This window comes from Scyliorhinus torazame, chromosome 8 (genome assembly GCF_047496885.1).
Source record: "Scyliorhinus torazame isolate Kashiwa2021f chromosome 8, sScyTor2.1, whole genome shotgun sequence".
NCBI lineage: Eukaryota > Metazoa > Chordata > Chondrichthyes > Carcharhiniformes > Scyliorhinidae > Scyliorhinus > Scyliorhinus torazame.
In genome coordinates, this window is record NC_092714.1 from 96,368,902 (window position 1) to 96,394,242 (window position 25,341).

At 44.3% G+C, this 25,341-nt stretch overlaps 1 protein-coding gene across 1 annotated transcript in view; it reads left to right on the forward strand.

The window, feature by feature from the left end:
- Nucleotides 1–25,341, forward strand: part of pola1 (polymerase (DNA directed), alpha 1) — a 436,651-nt gene that overhangs the window by 28,187 nt on the left and 383,123 nt on the right. Inside the window, exons 9-11 of the mRNA XM_072513953.1 lie at nucleotides 14,492–14,633; nucleotides 17,108–17,286; nucleotides 22,014–22,126. Coding sequence (XP_072370054.1) covers nucleotides 14,492–14,633; nucleotides 17,108–17,286; nucleotides 22,014–22,126 — 434 coding nt within the window. The remainder of the gene's footprint in view (nucleotides 1–14,491; nucleotides 14,634–17,107; nucleotides 17,287–22,013; nucleotides 22,127–25,341) is intronic.

A 25,341-nucleotide genomic window follows, 5' to 3' on the forward strand; every position in this document is an offset into this window, starting at 1 on the left:
CCTCTAGGTTATTCAAAGAAGTTATGGATAGCTTCGTTATTAAAACAATGTAAGTCAACTGCGTACTATCCAGAATCGCAGGGAGCATTAGAAAGGTGGCATCAGACATTAAAGACAATGTTGAGGGCTTATTGTCAAGATTATCCAGAGGACTGGGATGAAGGAATTCCATTCGTACTGTTTGCAATTAGGGATGCACCTAATAAGTCAACCAAATTTAGTCCTTTTGAATTAATTTTTGGTCATGAGGTAAGAGGACCACTTAAATTGATTAAGGAAAAATTGGTGAGTGAGTAATCAGAACTTACATTATTGGATTACGTGTCAAATTTTAGGGACCGATTAAATAGAGCAGGTGAATTGGCTAGACAACATTTAAAAGTTGCACAAAATGTGATGAAACGGGTTGTGAAATGAAAAAATGAAATTAAAATCGCTTATTGTCACAAGTAGGCTTTAATGAAGTTACTGTGAAAACTTCACAGTCGACACATTCCGGCACCTGTTCGGGGAGGCTGTTACGGGAATTGAACCGTGCTGCTATCCTGCCTTGGTCTGCTTTCAAAGCCAGCAATTTAGCCCTGTGCTAAACAGCCCCTAAACAGTGGACAAGAAATCCAAAGTTCGTAGTTTTGCCTGTGGAGATTAAGTTTTAGTATTGTTACCAGTGGTAGGTGAACCTTTAAAAGCTAGGTTTTGTGTACCTTATCAGATTGAAAGGAAATTAAGTGAGGTGAATTATGTGGTAAAAACACCAGATAGAAGGAAGACTCACCGAGTGTGTCATGTGAATATGCTTAAAAGGTACTTTGAAAGGGAAGAAGAGAAAAAGGAGGCGGTTTTAATTATTCTAACTCGAAGTGACCAACCAAATCCAGATGACTGTGAATTTGACATACCTCAAATTAAATTGGAAAACGATGATGTTCTTAAAAATTGGGATAAATTGTTGAGTTACCTTCCAGAGGAAAAACAAACTGACCTGAAAGTTATTGATATAACATGGGCAAGTTTGTAGAGATAAATTGGGAAGTACTAAAATGGCTATACATGATGTAGATGTGGGAAATGCTGTTCCAATCAAACAACATCCATATAGACTTAACCCGTTAAAATTGGCAGAGGTTAACAAAGAGATTGAGAGCATGTTTAAAAATGGCATAATTGAAGTGCATTGCAGCCAATGGAGCTCACCCATAGTGACAGTACCAAAACCAGACAGTCCCCAACGGTTGTGTTTGGACTATAGAAAGGTTAATGCAGTTACAAGAATGGACTCTTATCCTATCCCACGTTTGGAGGATTGCATTGAGAAAGTGGGACAATCAGCTTTTATTTCTAAACTGGATTTACTTAAAGGTTACTGGCAGGTGCCTTTATCCGAAAGGGTGAAGGAGATTTCAGCTTTTGTGACGCCAGATGGTATATACCAGTTCAAAGTTATGCCATTTGGCATGAAAATCCCCCCAGCCACATTTCAACGGTTAACTAACAAAGTCGTTTCAGGATTACCCAATTGTGCGGTATACATCGACGATCTGGTAATTTTCAGCCAGGCGTGGACAGAACATTTGATGAAGTTATTCGATCAACTTCAGGAGGCGGGTTTGGTGATTAACCTAGCCAAAAGTGAATTTGGAAAAGCCCAAGTCACTTTCCTTGGCCATACAATTGGACAGTGTCGAATGGTCCCACGGGATGTGAAACCAAGTTATTGCGGAGTTTTCAATACCCTCAAGACGAAGGGAAATAATGTGATTTCTTGGCATGAGTGGATTTGATCGAACATTAGTGCAGAGGTTTTGTAGCGTGATTGCTCCACTGATAGACTTGATGAAAAAACGTCAAAGTTCAGTGGACAGCGGACTTTCAACAGGTGTTTGACTGCCTGAAAGCTGTGATAACCAATGCTCCTGTGTGGGAGAATTACAAGGAACTCTGTGATCTGGTTTAACTAAAGTATCTGACTTTAATGAGACATGCCGAAGCATAGAGAAATGGATGGATCGTGCAGAGACCTTATTGTTCAAAGAGACTGTCAATCGAGAAGGATTCCAGTTGGAGGAAGAAGAAAAAAAATAGACTGTATTATTATAACTGTTTGTTGTGTGTTGTTTTTTGAAACGAGAAAGTATATTTATGGTGTGCATTTCTAAAGGATAGTGAAAAGGTGAATAATGAAACCAGCTTGAAGTTGATGGTTTATTTTTTTCTTCTTATGCGAAGGTGTCATTTAAATGTCGCTTAAAGAAATGTTTGGCTGCTCATGTCACTGCAGTGATGTCAGAGTGTGGGTGGAGCTGAGATCTGGCTCTACCTTTTAGTTTCACTTGAGAAAAGCTTGGGTGTGTCTGTGTTTTTTTGGGGTTTCGTTTTCAGTGTTGGAGCTGAAGCCAGACAAAGCAGGTGTACTGTTGTTTTCTCTGCCATGAAAAGACTATCTCTTGATCATTTGGTGAATTAAGAATTATAAATGTTCTCAGTAGTGAATGTAAACCTAATGTGCTTCTGTTAAAAGGTGTTTCTTTTGTTTTCTGGATGTTATTTGGGAAGTTATTAAGGATTACTTAGTGTTGTATTCTTTGGGGGTTGTATTTGAATTGATGGTTGCTAAGATGTTCACTATGTTTTAAAATGGTTAACTTGAGTTCATAGAATACATTGTTTTGCTTTAAAAAATACTTTTTTGATTTCTGCTGTACCACACCTGTAGAGTGGGCCGTGTGCTCCCCATACCACAATCTATTGGGTCAGGTCACCTCCATGATATACTTTGGGGTTCTCTAAACCCTGGCCCATAACACAATCATTCGCAAATTATTATACAGCTGTCTCTACCCTGCTTATTTAATATGGGACAGAACCAGACAGTGGCTTTGTGGTTTATGCATAGGTTCTTAACTGCTACTGATTCGCTATTTGCTGTGATAATGTTGCAGAAGAGCTTTCAATAAAAAGGAATGGATATTTGCTCAATAAGTAGGTGACGTCATTGCCCGATAATCTTTAATAAAATAACCTATAAAAATTTAGCAATCTCTGTGCTGGTTTAGCACACTGGGCTAAATAGCTGGCTTTTAAAACCGACCAAGGCAGGCCAACAGCACGGTTCAATTCCCGTACCAGCCTCCCCGAACAGGTGCCGGAATGTGGCGACTAGGGGCTTTTCACAGTAACTTCATTTGAAGCCGACTCGTGAAAATAAGCGATTTTCATTCCATTTTCATTTCCCCTTTGTCAAAAGTTATTTTGAATCTGGTGCCCAATCAAAGGAATTCCAGATTTCTGGCAACAGCGATGTCATGTAAACAAACAAGCAATCACATTGAAGTACTGTCACAGACAGCAAACCAGAATGTAAAATGCCCTGGTTAACCATCACTCTTTAGTATCATTTAAAGGAAGTGAAATCAATCACAGATCTGTCCATATGGGATTAAGATAGGAGCTGAAATATAGATTTTTTTTAAAAAACGAGTCAAATGTGTTTTTCTTCATAATATTTGACATTCCTTATGTATAAAATTAGTTTCCCCAAGCCAGAGTTTTTACAGCAGTAATTATGCAGAGAGTACACTTTTTAAAAATCTAGTTACACATCATTAAATAAAATATAATCTTTTGAAGGGGTTTTGCTGTGAGACTAATAGTTTATCGGACAAGTTCCCTCAGTTCAGTTATTTCTAATTGATTGAGGATTAATGAGACACGGGTTACAGGGTAACTTGATAAGGTTGATGAGATGGATTCAAAATTGGCTTAGTTCTAGGAAACAGAGGGCGATGACAGACGGCTGCTCTAGTGACTGGAAGCCAGTGTGCAGTGTCATACCACAGGGATCTGTGCTGGGTCCCCTATTGCTTGTCATTATAGAAATGGCACAGATGACTATGTGGGCGGTAGGATCAATAAGTTAGCGGATGACACAAAGATTGGCCGGGTAGTTAACAGTGAGATTGAGTGTCTTGAGTTGCAGGAAGATATAGAAGGGATGGTCAAATGGGCAGAAAAGTGGCAGATGGAATTTAACCCTGAAAACTGTGAGGTAATATACTTTGGAAGGAAAAATGTGACCAGGAAGTATTCAATTAATGGACTGACACTGGGAAGGTCCAAGGAACAAAGAGACCTTGGAGTATTTGTCCATAGATCTCTGATGGCAGAGGGCAAGTTAATAGGATGGCAAAAAAGGTTTATGGGACACTTACCTTTATCAATCGAGGCATAGATTGCAAAAGTAGGGAGGTCTTGATGGAGCTGTATCGAACTTTGGTGAAGCCACAGCTGGAGCACTCTGTGCAATTCTGACCACCACATTATAGGAAGGATGTGATTGCACTGGAGGGGGTGCAGAGGCGATTCACCTGGATGTTGCCTGGGATGGAACATATAAGTTCTGAAGAGGTTGGATATGCTTGGGTTGTTTTCGCTGGAGCAGGGAAGACTGAGGGGGCGAACTGATCGAGGTCTACAAGATTATGAGGGGCATGGATGGGGAGCAGCTCTTCCCCTTAGTTGACATAGGATCAAGCCCTATACTGTTGGTACTAATCTGATCCGCATCTGAATACCTGAGCCAATCAACACCCGGGGTCCAGGTTTGCTGCGGCAACATGCACTTGGATGCATCTCGCAGCCTGGAGCTATGTATAGTAATGGTCGAGGCTCCAATTTCTTGCCATCACATGGCTGACCAGGAATCTCTTTCACTCTGAATGCCTACTATTGACATTGTTGAAAGGATTTACAAGTTGATACTCAACCTCTTGGCTGTGTTTTGAATGCACCTTCCTTGGCCATTAAGTCCTGGAGTGGGAATTAAACCTGGAGCTTCTGGCTCCGAGGCAGAGACACTACTCATTGTGCCACAGACCCCCCAAATAACTTAAAGGGGGTGCAGGAACAGAGACTTGCGGATGTCAAGTATGTAATGTGGCAGGGCAGTTTGTGAAAGTGGTTTAAAAAGGGCAAATGGGCCTTAAAAATAAGGGAATTATGACGGACCTTTTATAAAACACTGGTTCACCCTCAACTGGAGTATTGTGACCAATTCTGGGCACCACAATCTCAGAAGGATCTGAAGAGGGTGCAGAAACATTTTGAGTTGTTCCAGGGATGACCGACTTTAGTTCTGTGAATAGATTGGAGAAGCTGGGCTCATACACCTAGAAGAGGATTATGAGAGAAGATTTGACAGATATTTTGATGCTTGTCCAAGACGAGTCTCTTCCCATTGACTGAAAGGTCGAGAACCAGAGGACATTGATATACAATGATTAGCAACATAACCAGTGGCGACATGGGGAAAACCTTTTCTTTAAGATAGGTTAGGATCTGGAAAGCACTACCTGAGAGGGTTGTGGAGGCAGGTTCAGTTGTGCTTTAAAAAGGGAACTGGATGAAGAGCTGGGTTACAGGGAAAGGGCGGGGAATGGGGTGAATTGAATTGCTCTAGCAGAGCACCGGCATGGACAGAATGGGCTGGAGGGCTGCCTCCTGTACTGTAACCAATCTATGCCTACAGGCTGCAAAGATTTCAACTGTGCACCTTCTGAAGAAGCACTGAACCACTGACCGCAGCTTCTGGATCTCTGTGTTTAACTGAGTATGTACAAACTCCAGAAGGTGTTGTCAGTTTTAGAGGAGTAATGGCCGCAAACACTGCAGGTCCCACCATCGATATTGCAGCAAAATCAGGACAAATATCTTCTGTACCTGAGTATTGTGTTTTATCGGCCGCGATTCACCAGGAAAGTTTCTATGTCTGGTTTCAGGCGCGTTTCGCAGGATGTTTCTCGGTGGTTACAGTGCTGAGGAACATCTCGCTATTCAACAGCACTTTGCCGGGGTTTTTTTGGCCTCGGAGTGTCTCCCTGCCGTGGCAGCACTCCAATCTCCCTCACCCCCCTCTACCTGGTAAGGCCCCCCTGGACCCAATCATTGGCATTGCTATTCTGGAGCCCGGGCAGCCTGGAACCCTGGCAGTGCCAAGGTGCCTGGGTGCCAGGAGGAATGCCGGGGTGCCACCTCCATGTCCCTGACCATCTGGGGATCTCCAATATCCTGGAAGCTATTACGCCTGGACCACATTTTTGTGGACCAGTACTAAACGGTGCCCTGGCAAGTCCCCCAGGCACGGCCGTTGAGTGCTGGGCGCCGGGAGAATCTGCAGAACATGTATTTAAATGAGCCATGCAGCTCACCCCCACAACCTAAAAAGATTTGCAGGGTGGGTGAATTGGCCATGCAAAATTTCCCCTTAATTGGGAAAAAATGAATTGGGTACTCTAAATAAAAAAAATTAATGATCTCATAATAAGGGATCTTCTTGGAAAGAGTGATCATAACAGGATAGAATTTCCCATTTAGTTTGAGGACCTGAAACTGTGTCTCAAACTGGGTGCAAACCTCCTTCGAGTTTCCCTGAAGCTTTAGCCTGGAGCTGCGAGGGACCCAGTTTTCCTGTATTGCCACAAAGAGGGAGAGGCGCTGTACTGACGGGCCAGACTTTCATGTTTAGTTATCCTTTTTTGCATTGCTGCTAACCTGTGGTGTGGGCTGAAAATGAGGAAACTGGCACACAAAAGCAGAAAGCATGCTAACCCTGTTTTCTTCATCCACACACTAGACGTATCATTGTAATTACTTTGTTAGCTATTAATATTTTAAAAGTACTTATGAGAGATTAATAGGTTGATGATTGTTGGAGTGAAATTACTCCGTGCAGACTTCCGGGTGCGGCGATGACCAGCTGAGTCGCACGTTTCGGCAGCTCCCGGTGAAACGGAGTTTTGGGCTCTTGATAGGAGCCCCAACGGCAATTTTGACGGCTAAAAACACTGTGCGGTAAACCAGAAGGGAATCCCCCCTGGATACGGATGAAAAAAGGAGAAAGTGGCCGGATTGCAGTGGATCCTTTAGAACAGCGGCAAGGAAGGCAAGCAAAAACCAAGATGGCGTCGGAATGTGGCAGTTTAACATGGGGCCCTGAACAACAAGAGTTCTTGAAATGCTGTGTGGAAGAGCTCAAAAAGGAAATGAAGAAAGAGCTGTTGGCCCCGATACTACAGGCGATCGAAGGGCTAAAGGAGGAACAAAAGACCCAGGAGCGGGAGCTTCGGGTCGTGAAGGCAAAGGCAGCCGAGAATGAGGACGACATACAGGGCCTGGTGGTGAAGACGGAGACGCACGAGGCACATCAGAAACGATGTGTGGAAAGGTTGGAGGCACTGGAGAACAACGCAAGGAGGAACAACCTGAGGATTCTTGGTCTTCCTGAAGGTGCGGAGGGAGCGGACGTCGGGGCATATGTGAGCACGATGCTGCACTCGTTAATGGGAGCGGAGGCCCCGGCGGGTCCGTTGGAGGTGGAGGGAGCATACCGAGTGATGGCGCGAGGACCGAGAGCAGGAGAAATTCCCAGAGCCATAGTGGTGAGATTCCTCCGTTTTAAGGATAGAGAAATGGTCCTTAGATGGGCAAAGAAAACTCGGAGCAGTAAATGGGAGTACGCGGTGATCCGCGTTTATCAAGACTGGAGTGCGGAGGTGGCGAGAAGGAGGGCGAGCTTTAATCGGGCCAAGGCGGTGCTTCATAAAAAGAAGATAAAATTTGGAATGCTGCAACCGGCAAGATTGTAGGTCACATATCGAGGGAGGCACCACTACTTTGAGACGGCGGATGAAGCGTGGACTTTTATTGTGGAAGAAAAACTGGAATGAGCGGGTTATTAAAAAGAACGTTTGAACAGGGTGGTGGGGCGAATGTGGGGGGCGAAGAGGGGGGTTAAAAAGGGGGGAAAGAGGAGTTTTATGTACTAATCCTGCGATGTGGTAACTTTTCTCTCTTCCACAGGTGGTGATGGGGGGAGGTGGAGGAGATGGGGCGTTGGCCATTGGGGGCGGGGCCAAGGGAGAAGCGCGGGCTTGGTTCCCGCGCTATGATAATCATGGCGGGAATAGAGAAGCAGGAAGGAGGGGGCGTCGCACGGTGCGAGCCGAGGTCACGGGGGGAAGCCGAGGTCACGGGGGGAAGTCGAGGTCGGCCAGAGTTTGCTGACTTCTGGAAGCAACATGGGGGGAGTAATTACGCTAGCGGGGGATCTAGCGGGGGGGGGGGGAGGGGGGAATTACTGGGTTGCTGCTGCTGGGGAGAGGGGGGAGCTGGTATGGGAGGGGATGGGCGGGGGGGGGCACCGCCTGGGGGAGATACAGCTGCGTGGGAACCGGGTGAGGAGCTGGAAAAAGGGGATGGCTAATCGACAAAGGGGGGGGGGGGGGGGGGGGGGGGGGGGTAGGAAGCCCCCCAACCCGGCTCATCACGTGGAACGTGAGAGGGCTGAACGGGCCGATAAAGAGGGCACGGGTACTCGCACACCTTAAGAAACTTAAGGCAGATGTGGTTATGTTACAGGAAACGCACCTGAAACTGATAGACCAGATTAGGCTACGCAAAGGATGGGTGGGGCAGGTGTTCCATTCGTGGCGAGATGCGAAAAACAGGGGGGTGGCTATATTAGTGGGGAAGCGGGTAATGTTCGAGGCAAAGACTATAGTGGCGGATAACGGGGGCAGATACGTGATGGTGAGTGGCAAACTACAGGGGGAGACGGTGGTTTTGGTAAACGTATATGTCCTGAACTGGGATGATGCCAATTTTATGAGGTGGATGCTAGGACGTATTCCGGACCTAGAGATGGGAAAGCTGATAATGGGGGGAGATTTTAATACGGTGTTGGAACCAGGGCTGGATAGGTCGAAGTCCAGGACTGGAAGGAGGCCGGCAGCAGCCAAGGTACTTAAAGATTTTATGGAGCAGATGGGAGGTGGAGACCCGTGGAGATTTAGCAGACCTAGGAGTAAGGAGTTATCGTTTTTCTCCTATGTCCATAAAGTCTACTCGCGAATAGACTTTTTTGTGCTGGGAAGGGCGTTGATCCCGAAGGTGAGGGGAACGGAGTATACGGCTATAGCCATTTCGGATCACGCTCCACACTGGGTAGACTTGGAGATGGGGGAGGAAACAGGAGGGCGCCCACCCTGGAGAATGGATATGGGACTAATGGCAGATGAGGGGGTGTGTCTAAGGGTGAGAGGGTGCATTGAAAAGTACTTGGAACTCAATGATAATGGGGAGGTCCAGGTGGGAGTGGTCTGGGAGGCGTTGAAGGCGGTGGTTAGAGGGGAGCTGATATCAATAAGGGCACATAAAGGGAAGCAGGAGAGTAAGGAACGGGAGCGGTTGCTGCAAGAACTTTTGAGGGTGGACAGACAATATGCGGAAGCACCGGAGGAGGGACTGTACAGGGAAAGGCAAAGGCTACATGTAGAATTTGACTTGCTGACTACGGGCACCGCAGAGGCACAATGGAGGAAGGCACAGGGTGTACAGTACGAATATGGGGAGAAGGCGAGCAGGTTGCTGGCACACCAATTGAGGAAAAGGGGAGCAGCGAGGGAAATAGGGGGAGTGAGGGATGAGGAAGGAGAGATGGAGCGGGGAGCGGAGAGAGTGAATGGAGTGTTCAAGGCATTTTATAAAAAATTATATGAAGCTCAACCCCTGGATGGGAGGGAGAGAATGATGGGCTTCTTGGATCGGCTGGAATTTCGCAAGGTGGAAGAGCAGGAAAGGGTGGGACTGGGAGCACAGATCGAGGTAGAAGAAGTGGTGAAAGGAATTAGGAGCATGCAGGCGGGAAAGGCCCCGGGACCGGATGGATTCCCAGTCGAATCCTATAGAAAATATGTGGACTTGCTCGTCCCGGTATTGACGAGGACCTTTAATGAGGCAAAGGAAAGGGGACAACTGCCCCCGACTATGTCTGAAGCAACGATATCGCTTCTCTTAAAGAAGGAAAAGGACCCGCTACAATGCGGGTCCTATAGACCTATTTCCCTCCTAAATGTAGATGCCAAGGTCCTGGCCAAGGTAATGGCAATGAGAATAGAGGAATGTGTCCCGGGGGTGGTCCACGAGGACCAAACAGGGTTTGTGAAGGGGAGACAGCTGGACACGAATATACGGAGGCTGTTAGGGGTAATGATGATGCCCCCACCAGAGGGGGAAACGGAGATAGTAGTGGCGATGGATGCCGAGAAAGCATTTGATAGAGTGGAGTGGGATTATTTGTGGGAGGTGTTGAGGAGATTTGGTTTTGGAGAGGGGTATGTTAGATGGGTGCAGCTGTTGTATAGGGCCCCGATGGCGAGCGTGGTCACGAATGGACGGGGATCTGCATATTTTCGGCTCCATAGAGGGACAAGGCAGGGATGCCCTCTGTCCCCATTATTGTTTGCACTGGCGATTGAGCCCCTGGCGATAGCGTTGAGGGGTTCCAAGAAGTGGAGGGGAGTACTTAGAGGAGGAGAAGAACACCGGGTATCTTTGTATGCGGACGATTTGCTACTATACGTGGCAGACCCGGCGGAGGGGATGCCAGAAATAATGCGGATACTTGGGGAGTTTGGGGATTTTTCAGGGTATAAATTGAACATGGGGAAAAGTGAGTTGTTTGTGGTGCATCCAGGGGAGCAGAGTAGAGAAATAGAGGACCTACCGTTGAGGAAGGTAACAAGGGACTTTCGTTACCTGGGGATCCAGATAGCCAAGAATTGGGGCACATTGCATAGGTTAAATTTAACGCGGTTGGTGGAACAAATGGAGGAGGATTTCCAGAGATGGGATATGGTATCCCTGTCACTGGCAGGGAGGGTGCAGGCGGTTAAGATGGTGGTCCTCCTGAGATTCCTCTTTGTGTTTCAGTGCCTCCCGGTGGTGATCACGAAGGCTTTTTTTAAAAGGATTGAAAAGAGCATCATGGGTTCTGTGTGGGCCGGGAAGACCCCGAGAGTGAGGAAGGGATTCTTACAGCGTAGCAGGGATAGGGGGGGCTTGGCACTACGAGCCTAAGTGAGTATTATTGGGCCGCTAATATTTCAATGGTGAGTAAGTGGATGGGAGAGGAGGAGGGAGCGGCGTGGAAGAGATTAGAGAGGGCGTCCTGTAGGGGGACTAGCCTGCAGGCTATGGTGACAGCCCCATTGCCGTTCTCACCGAGGAACTACACCACAAGCCCGGTGGTGGTGGCTACACTGAAGATTTGGGGACAGTGGAGACGGCATAGGGGAAAGACTGGAGCCTTGGGGGGGGGGGGGGGTCCCCGATAAGAAACAACCATAGGTTTGCCCCAGGATGAATGGATGGGGGATATGGAATGTGGCAAAGAGCAGGAATAACGCAACTGAAAGATCTGTTTGTGGATGGGAAGTTCGCGAGCCTGGGAGCGCTGACCGAGAAATATGGGTTGCCCCAAGGGAATGCATTCAGGTATATGCAACTGAGGGCTTTTGCGAGGCAACAGGTGAGGGAATTCCCGCAGCTCCCGACACAAGAGGTGCAGGACAGAGTGATCTCAAAGACATGGGTGGGGGATGGTAAGGTGTCAGATATATATAGGGAAATGAGGGACGAAGGGGAGACTATGGTAGATGAACTAAAAGGGAAATGGGAAGAAGAGCTGGGGGAGGAGATCGAGGAGGGGCTGTGGGCAGATGCCCTAAGCAGGGTAAACTCGTCGTCCTCGTGTGCCAGGCTAGGCCTGATTCAGTTTAAGGTATTACACAGGGCGCATATGACTGGAGCACGGCTCAGTAAATTTTTTGGTTCACCTGGTTCTCAGATTCACCTGAGGAAGGAGCAGCGCTCCGAAAGCTAGTGACATCGAAACAAACCTGTTGGACTTTAACCTGGTGTTGTAAGACTTCGTACTGTAAATTTTTTGGGGTGGAGGATAGGTGTGCGAGGTGCTCGAGAAGCCCAGCGAATCATACCCATATGTTTTGGTCATGCCCGGCACTATAGGGGTTTTGGATAGGGGTGACAAAGGTGCTTTCAAAAGTAGTCGGGGTCCGGGTCGAACCAAGCTGGGGGTTGGCTATATTTGGGGTTGCACAAGAGCCGTGAGTGCAGGAGGCGAGAGAGGCCGATGTTTTGGCCTTTGCGTCCCTAGTAGCCCGGCGCAGGATACTGCTGATGTGGAAAGAAGCCAAGCCCCCGGGGGTGGAGACCTGGATAAATGACATGGCGGGGTTTATAAAGCTAGAGCGGATTAAGTTCGTCCTAAGGGGGTCGGCTCAAGGGTTCACCAGTCGGTGGCAACCGTTCGTCGAATACCTCGCAGAAAGATAGATGGAATGGAAAAAAGAAGGCAGCAGCAGCAGCCCAGAATCGGGGGGGGGGGGGGGGGGGGAGGAGGAACCAGAAGGACTCTCAGGGTTGTTAATATATACTGTATAATATGTATAGGTCGTTGCGACAGATAATTATATATTGGACTGTTAAATTATATTTTTGGAGAGTGTTACTTGTGATAAGGCAGTTGCCAATTAGGGTTAGTTACATTTTTGTTATTTATTATTTATTCATTTTTTGTTTATAAAATAGGTCATTGTTATTTGTGTTGTTATAATATTGTGTAAAGGATGCACAATGTACTGTTGGTTGACCAAAAATTTTCAATAAAATATTTATAAAAAAAAAAAAAGAAATTACTCCGTGCAGGCTAAATGAGTATTCTTACATATTTTAATTTCAATATATGCTTAAAAGCATGGGGAGCAATAAAAATATGAAGCTCTCATTGACACTATGCTTCAAAAATGAAAATTCCAGTCCGCTCCTCTTGACTATCACCAACCAAACTTCTCTTCTTTCCTGAATGTAGTGAGTCAAGCTCAGACAGCATTTGAATTCCTATAGTGCAGAAGAAGAATATTCGGCCCATCGAGTCCCTCTGAAAGAGCACCCTACCTAGGCCCACTCCCACGTCCAATCCTCTTAACCCCATCAAACCTGTACTTCTTTGGACTGTGGGGGGAAACCGGAACACCCAGAGGCAACCCACACAAACACAGGAAGGAAGTGCAAACTCCACACAGTAAGAAGTCTTACAACACCAGGTTGAAGTCCAACAGGTTTGTTTCATATCACTAGCTTTCGGAGCACTGCTCCTTCCTCAGGTGAATGAAGTGGTACATACCTCTTCATTCACCTGAGGAACGAGCAGTGCTCCGAAAGCTAGTGATTTGAAACAAACCTGTTGGAATTAACCTGGTGCTGTAAGACTTCTTACTATGTTCACCCCAGTCCAACGCCGGCATCTCCACATCAAAACTCCACACAGGCAGTCACCCAAGGCCAGAATCGAACCCGGGTCCCTGGTGCTTTGAGGCAGCAGTGCTAACCATTGTGCTACTGTGCTACCCTGTTTTACATTCGTGATACGGGATCTTGGAGCATGGTCAGGGGAAGAGAGGAGTGGGTAACATCAATCCCACTGTTACCTACTTGCAATATACAATTCGCACTTTCCAGCTTGATTACTGGTTCGGCTCTGCAGTGCTGGCAGGTTTTAGCTTCTCACCCCTACCTCCTCCCCACCAATCCTCAACTTACAGACATTCGGACCTATTAGTGCCCCTGGTTCATCCTCGCTGAGTTCAGCTGATGGATTGGCACAGATCATGGATTGAGCCTCGAACCTCTTGATCTATTCACATCAAGCAGGGTTATGGGGAGGAGGCAGGGTTGTGGCACTGTACACTGATATTGCTGATTCAGAGAGCTGGTCAGACACGATGAGCCGAACGACCACCTCCTGAGTTTTAACGAATCTTTGATTCTGTGACTGATACAGGCTGGAAAAATAGGTGAAAGGTAAGATTTATATTTGGATTTATTGTCATGTGTACTGAGGTACAGTGAAAAGTATTGTTTTGTGTACAGATCAGGCAGATTGTTCCATACACGATAGACATAGGACATACAATTAAATACACAATGTAAATACATGGACATCGAGTGAAGCAGACAAAGTGTAGTGCTACTCAGTAGGGAAGATGCGCGGAAAGATCAGATCAGTCCATTAGAGGGTCAAAGTCTGGTAACAGCGGGGAAGAAGCTGTTTTTGTATCTGTTAGTGCGTGTTCTCAGACTTTTGTATCTTCTGCCCAATGGAAGAGAAAATAACCCGGGTGGGAGGGGTCTTTGATTATGCTGGCCGCTTTCGCAAGGCAGTGGGAGGTGTAGACCGAGTCAATGGATGGGAGGCGGATTTGTGTGATGCACTGGGCAGTGTTCACGACTGTAGTTTCTTACAGTCTTGGGCCAGATAGATACTTTCTATGGTGCATCTGTAAAAATTGGTAAGAATCAATGTGGACATGCCGAATTTTGTTAGTTTCCTGAGGAAGTATAGGCACTGAAGCTAAGACTGAAGCTAAGCAGTGGCTGACACTTAAGGAGATATTTTATAACTCCGTAGATCTGTTTTGTGTTTAAAAAATATTCCTGATGCTGGAAATACACAGCAGACCTGGCAGCATCTGTGGAGAGAGTGAAACAGAATCTTTTCAGAGAATAGGTTAAGTAAAAACATCAGCATTGTCTAACTCCTGTCTGTGTGTTTCAAGTTGTGAACTTTGATTTGCAGATGACCCCTGTGCAATGGAGTTCAACGAGGGAGACTTTGATGAGCCCATGGAAACTGAATCTGCCTCCACTGCAGAAATTGAAATGAAACCTGAAAAAAAAAACAAAGTAGAAGAACCCAAGGAGGAAGACAAGCCATCTGTGTAAGATGATTGGTGAAAAGAACATTTTGGGAATTACTGTTGTATGTTATGGGAGGTATTTTCATGAAAGGATGAAACAGGCACTAAAAGGAAGCTGTGGTAAGTGGATGTGCCTGAAAGTCTGTATTCTGCCTGCAGCTTTGCCTGGCGACACTGAACCAGACTCCTGCAAAGTTGGTACTTGAGAAAGTATTTTAGTGGATCAGTGTCAACATTCCCTCTGTGTGCGGGGCATGGGCGTGCAGCAAAGTGGGAATAACTGCAGGGAACAAATGGGCTGCTCACAAGCAAAGCTCCCTTTTAAGATGCTCTTGTGTATGGCCTTGCAGAAATCTCAAAGTGTCCGTGTGATGCAATGAACAGTCTTTGCACTGCAAAGAGAAATTGGAGGGAACATTGCCCAGTACATGAAGGCTCCATGCACTTTCTTTCACTAAATTTGTGGAGTACCTGACAGCAGCAGGTTTCAGGATGACTTTGATGGAGGAAGATGGCACATAGGTTCTCCGACGTGGCACTGGAGGTGATTCAAAGGGGGTGGGGGGGGGGGGGGGGGGTCCTGAGTCCACTGTGGGGGAAGGAATAAGGAATCCACTTTCTCACTCCTGTCCCCAACTTTGGCAGAAGCTTGTGCTTCTCTGCCTGGCCTTTTGACTTCCTCCCATTTATACTGCGGACCAAAGGAGGCCCCGCACCCCCCAGCAAGATATTCATGACCAAATCCTCCTTTTCCCCTGCAGGCGCCTGTAAGTTGTCTGATTAGTTAGAGTAGAGTAGCGCAGCACCGACTCTTTATAGCTGAAGTTCTCAAGAGATTTTCCAGATTCAGTATTGATAGAGTGCTGGTGAAATCTTGACAAATTCTCCTGATGTGTTTCAAAGCCCTCTTCAGACCTCCAGCAGCAAGTGAGCTGTAAAAGGTGAAGTATGCCTTTACGTAGTGCTCAAAATCATCTGCAACAACTTGTTTCTCCCTGTCCTGCTGGTCACTGTTTGGAGTGGTCATTAAATGGAAGTGTTATCCAGCAAAATACCATGCTGCCTCACTGATGAGCAGTAGCAGGTCACTTATGCAGCATTTGATCCCTTCATGATACTCCAGACAGCCATTTGGTCTGCTTCAACTCTTATTTTTTTTTTGTTGTTGTTGCCAAGATGAAAACTTTAACCAAACTGAACCCTGGAGGTTCCTTCGTGCCTAAAGAAGTTACTGAAAATTGCACATGTTAATCTCGGAAATGCTAATGGGGCAAATAAATGGAGCGTGAATCTGGTAATCGGTTAGGATATAGTCTTTGGTCGGAGTTCAGCTGGGCTGAAATTCTGGCTGTTGGGAGTCTGGCCTGTAATTTTGTGAAGGGTAGCTAAGAATTAAAAAATTAATTCAAAAGCTTGGAGAAGAGACTAATATCCCTATGCTGGTGAGGATAAATTCATTCCCTCTACTTGCGGCAACCCTCAACAGCATCTTTATGTTTTAAATACTTTGGCATATTAGCGCACCTGCAGGATGTATGAATAAGAAGAAAAGTTCCACACAGGTATAGCCTTCCTCATTCATAACCTGAGGCCCCCCTGTCGTGTCCGAAGCCTCTTAGGCTGTTGGCCACTTAATTTTGTGCAAAGCTGCCGTTTCATGCATGGAGAGGCAAAAGTAACAGTTAATCATAGGGACAGGAGTGTCCATTCAATGTGGGCGGCTTGGTGGCCCAGTGGTTAGCACTGCTGCCTCACGGCACTGAGGACCCGGGTTCGATCCCGGCTCAGGGTTACTGTCCGTGTGGAGTTTGCACATTCTCCCCATGTCTGCGTGGGTCTCACTCCCACAACTCAGAAAGATGTGCAGGGTAGATGAATTGGCCACATTAAATTGCCCCTTAATTGGGAAAAAAAGAATTGGATACTCTAAATGTTTTTTAAAAAAGCGTCCATTCAGTGAGATCATAGCGGTTAGTACCCTAAATTCATTAATCCCTGTTGCTCTATATCACTTGACATCCTATGTCTGGATAGCATGCTCAGTTTTGGAAATTTCAGTTTTCTCAGCATTCCCAGCCTTTTGAAGTAATGTTCCTGATTTCTGTGGGGGAAGAAATGTTTCCTAACTTCACTGTCTAATTTTAATATTATGCCCTCTTGTTCCAGATTCCCCTAACAGAAGTAGTAATCCCTCAGTAACTACCCTAAGCTGAGTATAGACCTCTGGAGCACATCCCACCAATCAGCCAGAATTTATTTTACCCACAATTTGACTCCTTCCCCCACATCAGTAGCACACTTCCTAATTTATAGTGTCTAACCTTGTCAAATGCCTTCTGGAAGTCCACATTGACAACATTCATAGACACCTCCGTTTTCACCCAGGTAGTCCAAGTAAAGTCTCTCAAATGATGCCTTGTCGTCCCATCAATCTGCATTTTGATCTTAAAAGGAAGAAGTTGTGCATGTTTTAAAATTTCTGTCCTCTTGTTTAGAAACTCTACCTGCACTGAATCCTCTTGCTGGGATCATATGGACCAAGGTGAAAATAATTCTGTGGTGCTTGAGGTGCAGGTAGAGGCAGGTCGTTTGCCATTAGTAACTGGTTCCGAAGGAGAGCAGGTATTCAGATTCTACTGGGTGGATGCATATGAAGACCAGTATCATCAACCAGGTAATGGCAATATTTTTCAAAGGTTTTAATTATAAACCTGAAATACTGAATAATGTCTATTTTGAAAATATACTTGTCAGCAAGTTAGTTGCTTCCTGGTTATGATGGTATTGTTAAGTGTTTTGAGTTACTAATTAAGTAGCGTCCAATACAAATGCTTTATTAGTTAGCTGGTAAGTTTAAAATTTACAGATACCTGCTGCAAAGAAGCATCCTATTGGATTTTCAACTTCTCTTTGCACAGAGACTTCCAGATGCGTTGTGTTTCTCCAGCACTTTTGTTTTCAGTTCTGATTTCCAGCATCTGCAATATTTCCCTCTTGTGCATAGATATCTATTGGCTTGAGCAAGAAATTGAATTATTTGTAGCTCTGTTTCAAATAATTACTTAGTATTTGTCTCAACTGTTTGGCAAATCAGGTCTGTAAAATGTAGTTTATTTGGACCACTGTCATCACTCTCCAGAATGATGATCCCCCCCTTTGTCTCTGACTCCCCTACCAGAAGGAATAGTCTTTCTCTAATCACCCGGACAAAAGCTCTCTTAATTTGAAAAAAACTGTACCAATATCCATTATAGTATTCTCTGTTGCAATACACCTAGTATCATGCATCTCTTTCTAATGACTAGGTTTACATCCCTGGTATCATCCTTGTGAATCGAGGCTATGCTCTCATTTTGGTGCTACTGCTCAAAGCTGCACACATTGTTCTTAAATGTGGCCCAGCCCATTATTGCAGGCAAATTTTCAATTGTACATTACACTCACCTCTGCAGTGAATTAGAAATTTAAATCCTGAGATTATCTCTGTTGCTCTACAGCCTTCAGCCTCTTTCCATTGAGTTTGTATCCTGATTGCTCGTTTTTCCTTCAAACTTCTAATTGCATGGCAATCTGCTGCATTAAGTTGTGTCTGCCTAGTGTATGAAACTGTCTGTCCTCTCGGAGTCTTTTACTATTACTCTTGCTGTTTGCTTTACCACCAGCATCGTCATCAGCAAACTTCAATACACTATGGCCAGGTCCGTATTTTCCTTATTTAGAATGGAAAGGGAGCCAGCACAGCTTACTCCGGAGCACGCCACTGACCATTTTCCAGTTTGGACAACATTCACTCACTCTCCCCTTTGCTGTCTGTCTGTCAATCTTTTTAAAAAATCTGTGCTGTGGCATTTTCTCCTGCACTGTATTGGAATTTTTGTAACAATCTTCCTGTGACATTTTATCGAATCTGAAAATCCATGCACACTACAGCTCCATCCCATTTATATATCTCCATCCCATTTATATATCCAAACAGTCAATTCTTCCCGCAAAAAAACTGGATTAGATTTGTCAAACATTATGGGATGGAGTTTCGACTTTTGGTTGAAATCATTGATCCAGGCCCAAATTGTATTAGTTTTTCTTAAGAAGTGTTTGAGTTTCCGATCAAACTCGTACTTCAATTTTCACCAAATGGCAAAATGAACCGATGCAATTGGGTAGCATTTTAAACCATAATGTGACTGGTAACTTGACATAATTTGAGTAATACAGTTGAAAATTGATTTGCCGCGAAAAGGCTCTATAATCAGTGTCTAGTCCACTTCCTGTGAGTCACCCGATTTTTAAATAACTGTAAATTATTATTTTTAAAAAATCATACGGAGCCATTTGCTGGTTGTACTGGTAGACAGTTTCTTAGTAAATTTAAAAACTCAAAAGCTTTAAAAATTATTTATTCGTGTCCTTGTGCCTTTTGTTTAAAAAAAGCTTCCATTTTAGAGCCCCCTCGCAGGCCTGCAAGCGAGTTCAATTAGCAGAAAGTTGCCCTGGCGATTGCATTGATTCGGACTCGTAGCCAGTTTTGTAGGTGGACTGTTCTAGCGCAATGTTTTGAAGTTGTCAAAGATTGCAAAAATTTGAACTGAATGTAATTTGTGCATAAAATTCTTTTGACGGTTGTTGGGTGAATTGCGCCAAGATGCAGGGTACAATCGAGCCGAATTTCCAGGCCTGCTTGTTTTAACAGCTTCCTGTTGTTTTTTTCATGATTATCCCGTGGAACTCCTAAAGCTCCACTAAATTTATCTCAAATTACTGATTCTTTGAATTTGCCTCTGTCTGCTGCTGGTCTATAGTTGCCTGATTTAGTCATCTCTTCTTTCCACAACAGACATGTTAAATAGGCTGAATTTGTTTATCTGAGTAAAATCTCAAGTTTAGACCTTTGGTCAGTTACTAATTTCTTCAATAACCCAGAGTGCATTGCACCTTGGCTACTTGCCTACTTTTGACTTCTGCCAGTGCTTACACAACCAATTTAACTTCTGGTTACCTCTTAACAATTGTTTACTCCCTCTTCTCACTTGCACCATTATTTATAAATATTGCTGCAATATGTAATAGTTCCACTTAACCTTCACCCTCTGCAACTAGATTTCCTTTTTCAATTGATCTTACTTTCTGCTTAAGTATTGTTTTACTTTTAAATACTTTACTATTTGTTATATTATTTACTCGCCTTTTTCAAATGCCTTTTGATTTCCTTTTTTCATCTCTCCTTTTCTATATTTCAGTAAATTTGTTTAACATTGTTAGTACTTGTTTTACTGTAAGGATTCCTTTTTAATTTGTATAGTTTTGATCTATGCAGAATTCTATCCTTTGAATCCTTTTTTCCTTTAGAGAGATAAATCTATTTTGCGCTCTATACATCTCCTGTTTGTAGTTTCTCCACCACTGATCTATTGTCCTGTTCGCCGCCTTTTCCACCAAGTTATTTGTCCTCATAGAACATAGAACATAGAAAATACAGCACAGAACAGGCCCTTCGGCCCACGATGTTGTGCCGAACATTTGTCCTAGATTAATCATAGATTATCATTGAATTTACAGTGCAGAAGGAGGCCATTCGGCCCTTTGAGTCTGCACCAGCTCTTGGAAAGAGCACCCTACCCAAACTCAACACCTCCACCCAACACCAAGGGCAATTTGGACATTAAGGGCAATTTATCATTGGCCAATTCACCTAACCCGCGCATCTTTGGACTGTGGGAGGAAACCGGAGCACCCGGAGGAAACCCACGCAGACACGGGGAGGACGTGCAGACTCCGCACAGACAATGACCCAAGCCGGAATCGAACCTGGGACCATGGATCTGTGAAGCAATTGTGCTATCCACAATGCTACCGTGCTGCCCTTAAGAACAAATAAATCTACACTATATCATTTTCCCGTAATCCATGTACCTATCCAACAGCTGCTTGAAGGTCCCTAATGTTTCCGACTCAACTACTTCCACAGGCAGTGCATTCCATGCCCCCACTACTCTCTGGGTAAAGAACCTACCTCTGATATCCCTCCTATATCTTCCACCTTTCACCTTAAATTTATGTCCCCTTGTAATGGTGTGTTCCACCTGGGGAAAAAGTCTCTGACTGTCTACTCTATCTATTCCCCTGATCATCTTATAAACCTCTATCAAGTCGCCCCTCATCCTTCTCCGCTCTAATGAGAAAAGGCCTAGCACCCTCAACCTTTCCTCGTAAGACCTACTCTCCATTCCAGGCAACATCCTGGTAAATCTTCTTTGCACCTTTTCCAGAGCTTCCACATCCTTCCTAAAATGAGGCATATCTCTCATATCTCTTACTGACCTGCCATTTTGTTTCGGGTTCTTTTTAGGTTAGACGTGTAACATGGTCAGTGCAGGCTTGGTCTGTCCCTGTGCAGTTCTTTGTTCTAACTTTTCATTATCCTTTACTGTATTTTCATTGACCATTCTTACTAATTTCCTATTGTCCTGCCCTCCTTGCCCTTGTTAATTGCTCTGCTTGGCTTAGAACAGAGAAATTAAGTAATGTTTCATGAATTGTTGGGTTAGACAAATACAAATTTAGAAGGAGCTCTGGTGCATTCCAAAAAATATCCCCCATTTTGATTTTTGTTATTTCCATCTGTCTTTGGATAGTTAAAAATCGCTCTGGAAAGTGGCATCTTCTTACATAACATATGGGTCATGCCCAATATCGTATCCCCATTATTTTGGTGGCCTAGAATTCTTGAGAATTGTACTGCTTCCATTCCTAATGCTTTTTAAAATTCTTTGGTGGCATGTGAGCTTCCCTAGCAAGGCCAGCATTTGTTAGTCATGCCTCATTGCCTTTGAGGAGGTTTCCCATAAATGTTCTGTTGCAATTAAAATCTGTAGCATATCCTTGCGGACTGGCACTTTCTAATGCCGCAGCTTTCCTGCTCTGTCCCTCCGGAGTATTTTCCAAACAGGAATGTCCAGCTCCCTGTCCTGTGCTGGCTTGGTAATGCTATTATGTATATCCACAGGAGAGCCAGTTGATGATCTCCTTTTCTGCTTCTCTCCCTCACACCCTACCAACCTCCTGCCCCCTCTCTCCTCCACCCCACCCGCCACTCAGCCTTTAGCTAATGGCTTTCTGAGGCATAATGTGGCATCCAACTGCTGCCTTATCTGTCTAGCCAAGAGCACAGTTTAAAGATTGTCCATGGATGATCTTCATCTGTATTTCAAGGAAAAACCTGTACATAATTTAAAGAAAAATACTACCTAATAATTGAAAAAGCAGGCCAGGAGTACTCTGGAACTAAATGACATTTGTTTCTGGTCTTGTAATGTTGTTGAGATCAAATGAAATGACCGGATTGTAGCATCTTTTGCTTTTGATTGGAAGGACAATAACTAACCATTTTAAGTTTTTAATCAGGAGTCGTATATCTCTTTGGCAAAGTGTGGATTGAATCAGCAAAGACCCATGTCAGCTGCTGCGTGTCTGTGAGAAACATTGAGCGCACAGTATACCTGTTGCCACGGGAAACGGTAGGCAATCGCCTTGATCTTGCCATAAAGTTGTTTGTAATGAAACATTGTAATTCAATTTTTTAAACTAGTCAACGTAAGGTTCATAATATGTACTATCTGATATTTTCACTGGTGATTTAATGGTGATTATTCCTTTTGGAATGGTGCAATCATCTGTCAACTGCTTGGTGTAGTGATCTGCATTAACAAGTGTATGTGTAAATAAGAATAGCCTCCGACCAGTAGGTGTCAGGCAGGTAGTAGCACGTGACACTGTAGCCTGGGGGGAGTCTTAAGGAAAAACCATCGTGGTCAGTTGGGTTTGTATTAGTTCCAGTTTGTTAGCATTAGTTTCCTACCCACAGTTTATTATACTATAATAAAATTAACTAGTCTTCAACTAGATGTTCTTTAGTACGCCGACTCAGTAATTGTCTCTGTACAAGAACCTACCAGGAGTGGTCAAAAACTAAAAGATCAGAAGTGTGAAGATTTGAAGGGCACAGTCTTCAAATTTGGTGAAACGGTGCTACAAGAAAAACGTGGAACATCGAAGGGAGTAACAATCTCGTCAAAAAAAAAATCTCTGTAAACGCAACACCAGTGCAAGAAGAAAATGGATAGTTTAAAAACTCCAGAACAACTTTGAGTAACCAATAATGTTGATGGCAATTGCCGTGCAATTAAACAACAGTTTATACTGTATGTAGCAGCTCTAGGATTGCAGACGCAGCCTGATGAAAGAAAGATAGCGTTGTTGTTAATGGTAGCAGGCCCGCAGGTGATTGAGAATTACAACACCTTCATACATGAACAAGAGGACGCCAGCAAAAGCTTTGATGCCGTCACACAAATATTTGATGAGCATTGCACGTTGAAAAAGAATGAAACTGTTCAGATTTATATTTAGAACGCGCACGCAGAAGATGGCGTAGTCCTTTGATAGCTTTCTTACCGACCTCAAATTAAAAGCACAGACGTGTAACTTTGTGACTTTAAAATCCTCAGTGATTCAGGATCAAATTGTCTTCGGAGTAAATGATGATAAGGTGCATGAACGTCTCTTACGGGAGAATGAGCTTCAGTTAGAAGACGCGATTAAAATTTGCCATGCCAGTGAACTAGGTGCACAACATATCAGCACATTCAATGCACAAAAGCTTTGGCACGGAAAATGGGAGTGATGCTGACACCATAAATGTTGTGATGCACTCAAAAATGTGGCAGCCATTTTAAACGCTCGGCAGAAGCAGCCATTGCATACAAAAGATGTGGAAACAGGCACCTCCCGAGGCAATGTCCAGCTTATGGCAACGTTTGCACAAAATGAAAAGGAAAAAAATTATTTTGCAAAACTTTGCAGGGAAGTCAATTAATACAATTGATGACATTAATTTGGAAGGCACATTTTTGTTGATGTAGTCTCGGATGAAGACAGGGCAAAAACAGCCAAAAAGAATAAAATGTCACCTAAAAGAACAAAAAATGATAAAAGTGATACTGGAACAGTGACAAAGGACAAATGGACAGTTTCTTTGTTGATAAATCAACAAAGGGGCAGCACGGTAGCATTGTGGATAGCACAATTGCTTCACAGCTCCAGGGTCCCAGGTTCAATTCCGGCTTGGGTCACTGTGCGGAGTCTGCACATCCTCCCCGTCTGCGTGGGTTTCCTCCGGGTTCTCCGGTTTCCTCCCACAGTCCAAAGACGTGCAGGTTAGATGGATTGGCCATGATAAATTGCCCTTAGTGTTCAAAATTGCCCTTAGTGTTGGGTGGGGTTACTGGGTTATGAGGATAGGGTGGAGGTGCTGACCTTGGATAGGGTGCTCTTTCCAAGAGCTGCTCGCAGAAAAATACTTTTCACTCTACCTCGGTACACATGACTATAAACAAATCCAATCCAAGAGCGGGTGCAGACTCGATGGGCCGAATGGCGGCCTCCTGCACTGTAAATTCTACAAAATTCTATGATAAATCGATCGTTTAGCTCTGTGAAGTTAGATACAGGAGCAAGAGCAAACCTCATATGCATCAGTGATATCAAGACTATGCAATTAAAACTGAGAATATTGAATAAACCAGTCTTGTTGAAGGACAGTAATAGTCAGAAAATTGACACATTGGGAATTGTGAATTTGACGTACAAGTAAAAATAAAGTGCACAAATTAAAATTCTCAATAGTTGCTGAAGGTCGTGTATCGTTATTAGGTGATGAAGCATGTGAAGCACTGGAGCTGGTGAGAAGAGTGTATAGCAGTGAATGTGAATGTGCACTGAGCACACAGTGGATCAGTGGAGTCCGTTGTGTCGGCTTCTCCAAAAATATTCCAGGGTTTTGGTGTTTTACCTTTCACTTACAAGATTCAATTAAAAAAGAATGCTCAACCGGTGATACATGCTCCGAGAAGAGTTCCAGCATCATTACGTGAACGTCTCAAGGCTGAATCAGACAGGATGACACATCTTGGCATTATAAAATGATTGAAGAGCCCACATATTGGGTCAATTCAATGGTATTTTAAAAAAGGCAATGAATTTCGAATATATATGGATCTCAAAGATTTAAATGCGAATATAAAAAGGGAACACTATCCGATACCTAAAAGAGAGGAGATCACAAGTGAGATGTCTGGTGCAAAACATTTCAGCAAACTTGACGCTGCGCAAGGATTCTGGCAGCTCAAGCTAGATGAAGAAAGTACCAAGTATTGTACGTTCAATACTCCGTTTGGCAGATATTGCTTTCTTCTCAGCATCAGAAATGTTCCACAGAGCAATGAAACATATTATCGAAGGGTGTTTGAGATACGTTGATTCAAATAATTTGGGGTTCCACCCAAGAGGAACACAATGACAGGCTAATTAGGGTATTACAAAATATCAGATGAAATGGGCTACGACTCAATAAGGCCAAATGTCAGTTTGGTGTCATGGCAATAGCGTTCCCAGTTCAAGGAATAAAGCTTGATGACATGAAGATATAAGCCATCAGAAACATGCCTCGACCTACAGATAAAAAGGGAGTACTAAGAGTACTGGGCATGATCAACTTCATTGGGAATCCTGAAGAAAGTGAACAACTTCACTTGGACTGAACAGTATGAAACAAATGGATAAGACTAAGGAAAGCTCTAACGACCACACCCGTAATAACATTTTTCGATCCAACAAAAATACCCAAGATTTCAACAGATGCATCGAAGGATGATCGAGGTGCAGTATTGCTGCA